Here is a 10442-nt window from a genome sequence, read left to right as displayed (position 1 = left end):
ATGGTCGTCATCATTATTTCTGATATAGTGCCTTTGAAGCAGTTGATTTTCAGATAATATTGTCAGAAAGTTTCAATAGTACCAATGGACTTGGTAGTATGAATTTATAGTTTTGACATCTTTTACTATTTTGTCTTCAGCAGTACTTCTAATCATCACAGAGTGTGTTAAATAATCCACGCCATGCATTTAAACATAGAAAGATGCCCTCTTTGCAACATATCAGCAAATTGTAAATATGTACAGTTGCACCCATGTTGATTATAGTGGATATTTAAAACAATAAAAGCTATTCATGCCTTCACTGGAAGCCTCATCTTTAAAAAAAAAAAAAAAAAAGACAAAACAGTTGATAAATGCTGATCAGTTGATAAATGCCCCCTCTGGGCTCCGGTAGGTGGAGTCGGGGTCATCAGTGAGAGTCACATCACCTGTTCGGGCTTCTGTGTAAAAGCTGGTGGCAGCCGGCCAGACCTCCGTGCTGTTGGATTGGGTTGCTCTATTTGTCTTTGTCTTATCTTTTTAGTTACGTAAGCCAAGCACATTTAGTTACAACTCAAATGTAGCCTGCCATCTTCAGGTCGGGCTGTGACACATTTCATGAAAATTATACAAAAAAAAAAAAAAAAACACGTTTTACATGTGAGGACACTATTGTTGATTAGCTGAGTGGTTAAAAGTGGAAGATTTTACCATATTTCACCCAACAAGACTATACCTTGTACATAATAAACTGGGAGTGGGGCAATATATGACATTAAAACCAAGCATTTCATAGATCATTTTTAAAGACTGTTCTTTTGATTCGCTCTATCATTCTGAGCTAGTTTTATCGTTCAAGTAGAAACGGGAAAGAAGTCCCTGCCCAGAATGTTTGCATAACCTTTTTTTTTTTTTTTTTATCTTGCAGCATTTAAACCTCTGGGTCTCTGCACGTTCTCTCCTCCTCTCTCGACACTCTTGCAGCACTTTGTTCTTTCTCAGCGCCTCTCGCATTTCTTAGTTCTCATCTCCTGCAGAAATGGCCACAGTTGGTAAGGTATGTATGAGATTCAGTGAGGTTTTCAGAGTCTTGCTTTAGGTAGAATAACAGAAGGTAAGAAAACAAAGTAATGCATCTCACCTAATGTCTAGATTTTAATTGTTTTCAATTCTTAAAATGTTTGTCTGATTTATGTGCATGTCGTGTTTGTGTGTGAATATATTGTTCTCACAAATTGTTATTTGCTTTGCTGTGCATAAACGATTTTATTAAAATTACATCCTCAAACGTTTGAAACTATCCAGACGGTCACTTGCGCAACTGTGGATTTTGGCAAAGCTGATTGGGGTAGTGGGCCAAAAACAAATTGCACTGCACAACTACAGTGGAAAGATACAAATGACTAAATAGAAAAATGCAAACATTTGAGTCTAACTACTTCATTCATCAAGTGCGACAGCAACTTATTTAATCAATTGTGCCCCTGGTAATAACTAATTTGACAAACTAACATTAAATTATACTCGTACTTGTAATAAAATTTATGACTGTCAAATAATTTTTTTATGGACTTTACACTCTTGCCTCCCATGTGATGTTTTCTTGTTCCAGTAGCAGCTGTATCAGAACCATTTAAACCACTGTTCTCTACAGTAACTACATGTAGAGCGCATATTAAAATACAAAGGCACTCTTATAATTTTTGAAACTGTGCCAGGTCGATAAAAATTCACTTGCTACTTCAGTGGCTGCTTGAAGGTTTTTACAATAATGCTGCTACGCCTTTCCAGATACCACTTGTGGTGTAGTTTACCTATGGCAGTGCCCACTGATGTGAGATTTAATCCTCTAGGTTATCAAATGCAAGGCAGCAGTGGCCTGGGAGCCCAACAAGCCTTTGGTGATTGAGGAGATTGAGGTGGCTCCACCTCAGGCCAACGAGGTCCGCATCAAGGTGAGAAACAAACAACGCCAAGACACAACAATATCAGCCTGTTCAAATAAATCGTCCGTCAGTGATTTTTTTATTGTGTTATGTGCAGATTGTGGCAACCAGTGTGTGCCACACGGACCTGTACCACCTGTTTGAGAGTATGCACAAAGATGGCTTTCCAGCAGTCCTCGGCCACGAGGGAGCCGGCATCGTGGAGAGCGTCGGGCCTGGAGTCACTGAATTTCAGCCAGGCCAGTTAAAGTTTCCAACCTCCGCTTCATTCGGCATTCAGTCAAATGGTTTTCATCTCTACAAGATGCCAGCTAATTTGATTACGATAAAAAGTGTACCAGTGTTCAGTCCAGGCAAAGAAAACGGATCAGATTTACATTTGAAAACCTGTTTTTGAATTCCAGGAGACAAGGTGATTCCTCTGTTCGTCTCCCAGTGTAGAGAATGTCGCTTTTGTAAGAATCCTAAGGCCAACCAGTGTGAAAAAGGATGGTGAGCACATTGTCGCCTTAGCTCCTAATTTCATTCTTCCAGGAGAAACATTCATCATGTTGTGGGTTTTCCAGCCATTGCATTACTCCCACCTGCCTGTACAGCAGCCATCAGTACTCTAGCCGAAAGCAGAACATTAACCACATTTTAAAATATGCTAACACATGTTTAACCCCATGTTTGTTCAGTAATACTCAGGTACATTTTAACTCACACCGTGTCTGTGGCACAACTTTAGGTGCATAAATGTTGATGCAGTTTGTGACTTCACTGTAATTCATTGTTCAGGGCTGCAGATCATTATGATGTGATGGCAACGCCAGACACCAGGTTTACCTGTAAGGGGAAAAAGATACTGCAGTTTATGGGAACCAGCACCTTCTCTCAGTACACTGTGATCAACCAGATGGCTGTGGCTAAGATCGACCCCGCTGCTCCTCTGGATAAAGTCTGTCTTCTGGGATGTGGGGTCTGCACTGGATTTGGAGCAGCAGTCAATACTGCTAAGGTGTGACTGACTATTGTCTAGTCCAACATGTTGCTGAAGTTACGACTGAATAAAAACTCACAAAATGCCATATTAACTGGAGTGTGTCTCTATAGGTTGAACCAGGCTCCACATGTGCTGTGTTTGGCCTGGGGGCTGTGGGTTTGGCTGCAGTCATGGGCTGTAAGTTTGCGGGAGCCAAGAGGATCATCGCTGTTGACATCAATCCAGAGAAGTTTGAGAAGGCCAAGGTGTTTGGTGCAACTGAATATGTGAACCCCAAGGATCACAAAAAACCTATCAGCGAAGTGCTGGCTGGGATGACGAATGGAGGCGTGGACTTCTCCCTGGAATGTGTGGGGAATGTGGGAGTCATGGTGAGGCAGATATAAAGATTCATGTAAAGACTTGATGTAAAATGGATCAAAAAAAGAAGAATCTGTCAAAACAGACTTTTGCTTCATTTTGAACCACTGTGATTAAAAACCTGTTTCAACATGTAGCGCAGTGCTTTGGAATCCTGTACGAAAGGTTGGGGTGTCAGCGTGCTGGTTGGCTGGACTGACATGCATGACTTTGCTGCACGACCCATTCAGCTCATCAGTGGACGCACTTGGAAGGGCTCCTTCTTTGGAGGTGAGATGCATGTCGGTCAAATATGAGTTGTATTTATCTCCTCTAAAAGACTAAAGCCAGATGTAGATATGAGCGTGCACTGTATCAAGTGGTTAGCAGTTCCACCTAAGTATTTCCACTCACTGCTTGCTGGGAATTGGCAAAATATCATGTGTGCACAGTGAGTTAAGTGGTTTTCAAGCAAGAGAAACTTGGAAGAACAAAAGGCAGAAGTAAAGCAATTACACAAGGTTAGTCAAGCTCATCCAGGTTTCAGAGAGACCGGCGTCCTTGTTGACCCGCAACCAATGCATTTATTGTATGTAGTGACGTTATTTGATATGATTCGATTATGCTTCAGGTTTTAAGAGTAAGGACGGTGTGCCTGAGATGGTCAAAGCCTACCTGGACAAGAAGGTGAAGCTGGATGAGTTCATCACTCACAACATGACTCTGGACCAGATCAACAATGCCATTGAAATGATGAAGCGTGGAGAATGGTATTTATATTCTTATTATTCTATTTTACTGTTCATGAATTAGCAACTATCCAAACACGAGGAATCAATGAGCACAAGGCTTCTCATTTCTCTTTTGTTTTTCCCCCAACAGCATCCGCACTGTTTTGAGTGTTACTCAACAGTGAAAACATTGTGGTGCTTTCAACAAAGCCAAGATCATTTAAGGACCTGCAGCTGTGTTGGACCGAACCTCAGCTCCGTATTCTAATGCATCAAATCAATACATCTGTCAGATTATGCCCAATACATATGTCTTTGTGTGTCCGTGGATTTTATGTGAATGTAAGACTCATCTGCATGTCCGTGTTCATGGAGCACAATAAATGTTTGAAACAGATGTGCTGTGGTTTTTATTGTGCCGGATGTCATGGAAACTGCATCCAATAGAAGCATCTATGAAGCCGTCTAGATCAAGTCATTAAATTCCATATTGCATCGTGCGACTGCTCTTGAGTTCAGATTTATGATCACAGCTTAGTATCTCAGTGTTTGCTTAGCTTGGCAGGCAGCGTGTATCTCTTTCTGCCAGGACTGAATCCATGATTTGTCCCCCACAAGTTTGTTTGCACTCTACTCTAATGTACTGTCAGTGTATCAGTTAAACACCAGGTGATTTCATTTATATGACTAAAAATGCTTTATTATCCCCAGTATCTCTGTTTTCTAGCTCTATGTTAAGAGCTCTTGGGTAAGGTCTGGGTCCCAGGTGTAGGTGCTTGCTTTGCCTGGGAGGCAATCCAACTGCCTACACGTATCCCTTACTAGCATTTTCATAACAGGTAAAAAATAGCTCTTTCTTTTTTGGTTGGTTATATTGAATTCCAGCTTCCCTCTCAGTAGGTCCAACTTGTACCTGAATCCCAGCTCTTTTTTGTTTAGCTTCTATACTTACTTTACAATAAACAGCTGCTGCTGCTGCTGCAGCTGTTGGGATTTTTAAGTAAGGTTCATTGTTCACAGTGATTTTCTTGATGGCCTAATGCACAAATCCTCACTGGTGACTAAATGGTTAAATAATCATACCAAACACAACAGTTGAAACTCATCAATAAAACATCATTCTGCTAATAATTGAACCAGGAGGGACTTTGATTTAACCCACATCAGCAAAACTCAGCTGTACAACCAACTGGTGGATCAGTGGCTAAATGGCTCCACCCTGTTGGCCCCCTTTAGTTCTACCACTGTGAACAAAGTGCAATGAAAAAAACATATAAGTCTCAGCCCACTTGAATTTATATGTAATTGCTTTTCCCTTGCAGCAGTACTGACGTCGGGTCAAGCCGGTCTTTCTTTCTCAACTAATCTCTCATTTTTCACTTTCTTTCACACATCTGTGCAGCAAAAATGGCCACAGCTGGTAAGGTAGGTGCATATTTCAGACTAGGAGCACTTGTACAAGCAACTGCACAGCTCATTAAAACACAACTGCTCAAATGTGCAAATGTGTTTTATTGAGCTTTTCAGATTGAGAACAAACTTTATAGGCATTATCATTCACACTTGACATTGTATATTTTTCTACACTTGCTTACTATGGGATTCTTGAGTAATCACAAGATGTTTTTAGATTAGAGTGCATTGCATGTATGTTTAAGTGAGAACATACTGGAAAATACCTGTAAACCTGTCTGCACATGCATGGATTATTTAACTATAATCACTGAATCAATGTAAATTTGTTATTTTTACTGCTACAGAAATCCAGAATAATAAGTTAAAAAACATGGGGATCTGCTTTCCTCCTCCATCCTCGGCCATAGTGAGATGTTGCATTTCCTGAAATGATCTATAAGCTATGAAATTATGCATATAGCCCATGGGCTGTCAAAGTATGCAGTGAATCCATACAGACAGCTTTACGTAACTACTGTACTGGCAACCAGCAGTGGCTAGTGAGCCGGCTTTATGCAGTTTTACTCAGCACGTAAGAACAATAACATTGTACCTTTGTTCTGGCTTTTACTCATTTCTAGCAGTCAGAGCAATGTAGCATATAAAAGAATTGAGTAAATGATGTGTTCAGAAAAATCTTAAGAGTTTTCTTTCTTTTATGGCAAATGCAAAGAGGTGCTTCAAATCTCTGAACATGTGCTAGTTGATATAAATGCCCCGCAGTCTTCCATACTGAGGAGATTTAGTCGAAGTAAAACTTGAATGAAACACTTTTTTATGTTTTATGTATTGTACTTCTGAGAGAAAATGTGCTGTTATGTAACAGCACTAGATAGAAGACAATGGAAGCACTGTTCTTATAGGATTCTCTGGGGATTTTACTAGTTTTCAAAATGCTACACCGTTGTCTATAAAACTGCATCATGTTACCAAATTCCAAACTGCACTGTACTTATTGTGACATAAGTGTTCTTGAATTCATATTTACTATTGCAGTCTAGTATGTCAGTGTTTGCTTAAGTTGGCAGACAGAGTGTTTTATTCTGCCTCAATGGAATCTAGAGTTTCTCCCTCACAAAGTGCTTCCACATGTTACACTAGTTTTCATATACTGTTACACACCAAGTTATTTAGTTTAGTTGAGCTTAAACACTTTCCTATAAATTCTTAAAAGGTGTGCAGGGCATCCTCAAAGGGCATTAGCATTCAAATGGATCGGGTATTACATGAATACACTGTTAGAGCTGCTCTGGATATTCCAGATGAAAGTTTCACTGATTCAGTTGAATTCTCTCTTCGCTCCCAAACGCTATATGTTTTGCCTCCCTACCTCCTAAATGTGGTGGCAGCTGCTGCGTCACGTCCACTGTGTAAAACAAGACTGCTGGTTAAACATAACTCCAGTTTGGGCCTCTCACACATAGCTGTGGGTTGTTCAGCATTAACAAGGCTGACATGCACCAGCAGGGAAAAACTTTGTATGTGATTTATTTCTCTGCAGTAGCAGTAAACACATGACACACATATGGCCTGCTGTAGCTGTGCTATATTCAACCCTCAGATATTTAGAGCTGAGGAACAGTAATGTTAACTACAATAAACACACACAGAGCTCCCAATCTCACTTCTTTGTGCTTTTCAGATAAACAAACTTTGTATACACTATCATTCACACTTTACTCTGTTGTACTCAGCACGTTACAGCATAATTCATGCATGTTTTGCAACAGCTGTGTGTTTTTAGGTGTGTAGTAGCTGATATGTGCAAACTATGTATCACATAACATCTAAAATCCATTATATGTTTATCAGGTAGATGTATGAGCATACAGCTGTGTACAGAATTATCATTTATTAGCTACTTGAGTGGTGTCAGGAAGAGTTTGTGGCACTTCCTGGGATCCCAAGCTGGGTAATTTCATGATGTCACTGCCCTTTAGGTCATCAAGTGCAAGGCAGCCGTAGCCTGGGAGCCCAACAAGCCTTTGGTGATTGAAGAGATTGAGGTGGCCCCACCCCAGGCCAACGAGGTCCGCATCAAGGTGAGAGACACCCACAATCGAGACACATACATGTACACGTACAGGTTGGTTTCAATGCGTTTCAGAAAACGCTTGAGTGCTTACAGCACAGCAACAAATCCTAAAAAAGCAGACACCGTGTCTGCCCAGTAACACCGACACCGATCGATTACTGCTGAGACAGTTAGAAGTTCAGTTTGATGAACCTTTAGGACCATCACTTTGTGAAAAAGGCTGTTTAGACATTGGTTTATAGTTGCTGAATGTGGATAAATGAACATCCGTTTTTTTGAAGCTCTATGTAAACTACTGAGCCACAATATTCAGATTTTAACTTCCTATGAGTGTTTTCTTACTGTACTTATGCACCATTCTGTTACTACCTTGGTTGTAGATTGTGGCGACTGCAGTGTGCCACACGGACTTGCACCACCTTTTTGAATGTGTGAAAAAAGAGGGCTTCCCAATAGTCCTTGGCCACGAGGCAGCCGGTATTGTAGAGAGTGTTGGACCTGGAGTCACTGAATTTCAGCCAGGTCAGTTGAAGCTTTCAACCTCAACATGTAAACACAGAAATCACACAATGAAATCACACAATAAAATCACACAATCTCACCTTATACACTGAAACCTGTTTGGATTTTGTGTATATTAACACAGGTTGAACAAAGGACCATCTGTTTCATTCAACTCCATCAGTTTCACAGTTGATTCACTGTAACACTATCAAAGACTTCTTTGAACTCATTTAACGAAGAAACATTATTTCTGTCATATAGGGGACAAAGTTATCCCTTTGTCCACCCCCCAGTGTGGAAAATGTCGCTTCTGCAAGAATCCAAAGAGCAACCAGTGTGAGGAAGGATGGTGAGTCAAAGTTCATTCTTAATCAGTCTTTTTTTGCTTTTCTAAATTAGCTATTTCACTGACCCAGGATGAGTTTATTGGCTTTTAAGACAATTTTTTCCACAATTTTAAAAGCTGACTGATTTTCCTCCACTCTTGTTCTTCTAAATCATGTTCTAGATAGCAAATCTTTGAATTTCTGTATTAGACATGTTGGTCATGTTAACAAATGTTTGTTTCAGCCTCTTCAGAAACTTTCTTCAAGCTAAACCATCATTTTATTGCATTCTGTTATTCAGGACTTCTCGTAATGTTGAGGTGTTAGCATTACCAGACTCCAGGTTTACCTGTAAGGGGAAAAAGGTGTTGCAGTATCTGAGAACCAGCACCTTCTCCGAATACACTGTGATGGACCAGATCGCTTTGGCTAAGATTGACCCCGATGCTCCTCTGGACAAAGTCTGTCTTCTGGGATGTGGGGTCTGCACTGGATTTGGAGCTGCAGTTAACACTGCTAAGGTGGGTATGCTTGTTGGGGATAGTTCAGTATGTATTGTTGTAGGTTAACACCTGCTGTAAAAGATTCTTGTTGCACCATTCTGAAATATTGTCTTAGTTCTTCCATAGTCAGGATTAACTACTGTTAGTACTCAGTGAAGACCAGTCTAAAATACCATGTTCATCACAGTCTCTGTCACTGTAGGTGGAACCAGGCTCCACATGTGCTGTGTTTGGCCTGGGAGCTGTGGGTCTGGCTGCAGTCATGGGCTGTAAGTTTGCAGGAGCCAAGAGGATCTTCGCTATTGACATCAATCCAAAGAAGTTTGAGAAGGCCAAGGTGTTTGGTGCAACCGACTGTGTGAACCCCAAAGATTATGATAAACCAATCAGCAAAGTGCTGGCTGAGATGACGAATGGAGGAGTGGACTTTTCCCTGGAATGTATTGGGAATGTAGACGTCATGGTAGGAAAAACGAGAGGATTTGATGTGAATTTGCACGCGAGGGTTCATTATATTAGATTTTTTTTTTGCCATTGTTATTTAATTATCAAACCCATCTTTCCTCAGCGCACTGCCCTGGAGTCCTGTGTGGAGGGTTGGGGCGTCAGTGTGATTGTTGGCTGGACAGACTTTGCCGACTTTGCTGCCCGGCCCGTTCAGCTCATCGCTGGGCGCACATGGAAGGGCTCCCTGGTTGGAGGTGAGATGTCTCGGACTAATATGCCCATCGCCACTGATTGACTTCACTAAAGGCTTGATCTATGTTTCATCAACCAATATTATCTGGATAAGAGTGTGTTTGCACTATTTTTATTCTAGTCTGTTCTCTGGCTGTCAGGTTTTAAGTGTAAGGACGGTGTACCACAGTTGGTTAAAGCCTACATGGACAAGAAAGTGAAGCTGGATGAGTTCATCACTCACACCATGACTTTGGACAAGATAAACGATGCCATTGGTCTGATGAAGCGTGGAGAATGGTATTTATATTCCACCTCTAATTCCACCATTTATGATAAGCTAAGTACTATAGCTGCATACATAAAGAAATGGGAAGGGCAAGTCTTCTAATTTCTGTTTTGTTTTTGCTTTGCAGCATTCGGACGGTCTTGAAACCACAATGAAAACACTGTGTTGCTTTAGAAGAAACCTTTCAAATTATGCACAATATATAACACATGCATGTGGATCAGTGTGTATGTATGTAAGTGTTTGGACCAAATTAAATGGTGAAACGAATGTGTTGTTTTATGTCATAGGAACTACATTGATTTATTTAGTTGATTAAAAGAATGTGTCTTGATTTTTGAAGCTGGTCTTATTACAATATTGATGTCCTTAGGTATCTGCACTAATGCACTGCAAAGTTCAGCAGTCATCAAAAGTGAGAGTATGAGTGTCTTTAAGCCCTGTTGAAGCTCATTCCAGTAGTGAGGTACATACCATTATTAGCTAAGCCAGTCTCTCCTGTGATCTGGTGATATGATTATGAGCTGTGAGCTCAACTAAGTAGTTGTGGCACCCAAGATGCAAAATGGTATCATCAGCATAAAAACATGCATTCAAGAGCTGAGTTGTAGAATAAACATTATTTATATGTAAAGTAAAAAGCAGTGGGCCTAACACTGATCACTGTGG

General features: G+C 40.6%; 2 protein-coding genes across 2 annotated transcripts; both read left to right on the top strand.

Annotated features, from left to right (window-relative positions):
- Nucleotides 1-896: 896 nt before the first annotated feature.
- On the top strand, nt 897-4380 carry LOC113159794 (alcohol dehydrogenase 1-like). Its single transcript, XM_026356704.1, has 9 exons — nt 897-1039; nt 1836-1937; nt 2026-2167; nt 2333-2420; nt 2709-2928; nt 3024-3284; nt 3411-3543; nt 3884-4022; nt 4135-4380. Exons 1-9 carry the CDS (start codon nt 1022-1024, stop codon nt 4166-4168), a joined length of 1137 nt encoding a protein of 378 aa, XP_026212489.1. The 5' UTR covers nt 897-1021; the 3' UTR covers nt 4169-4380.
- Nucleotides 4381-5272: 892 nt separating this feature from the next.
- Nucleotides 5273-10061, top strand: LOC113158077 (alcohol dehydrogenase 1-like). The gene is made up of 9 exons (XM_026353752.1): nt 5273-5408; nt 7379-7480; nt 7854-7995; nt 8239-8326; nt 8605-8824; nt 9009-9269; nt 9375-9507; nt 9646-9784; nt 9901-10061. Exons 1-9 carry the CDS (start codon nt 5391-5393, stop codon nt 9926-9928), a joined length of 1131 nt encoding a protein of 376 aa, XP_026209537.1. The 5' UTR covers nt 5273-5390; the 3' UTR covers nt 9929-10061.
- Nucleotides 10062-10442: the final 381 nt, after the last annotated feature.

The sequence above is a fragment of the Anabas testudineus genome, chromosome 12 (genome assembly GCF_900324465.2).
Source record: "Anabas testudineus chromosome 12, fAnaTes1.2, whole genome shotgun sequence".
In the NCBI taxonomy this organism is placed as follows: domain Eukaryota; kingdom Metazoa; phylum Chordata; class Actinopteri; order Anabantiformes; family Anabantidae; genus Anabas; species Anabas testudineus.
The sequence above is the reverse complement of the archived record's forward strand: the minus strand, read 5'-3'. Positions and strand labels throughout refer to the sequence as shown.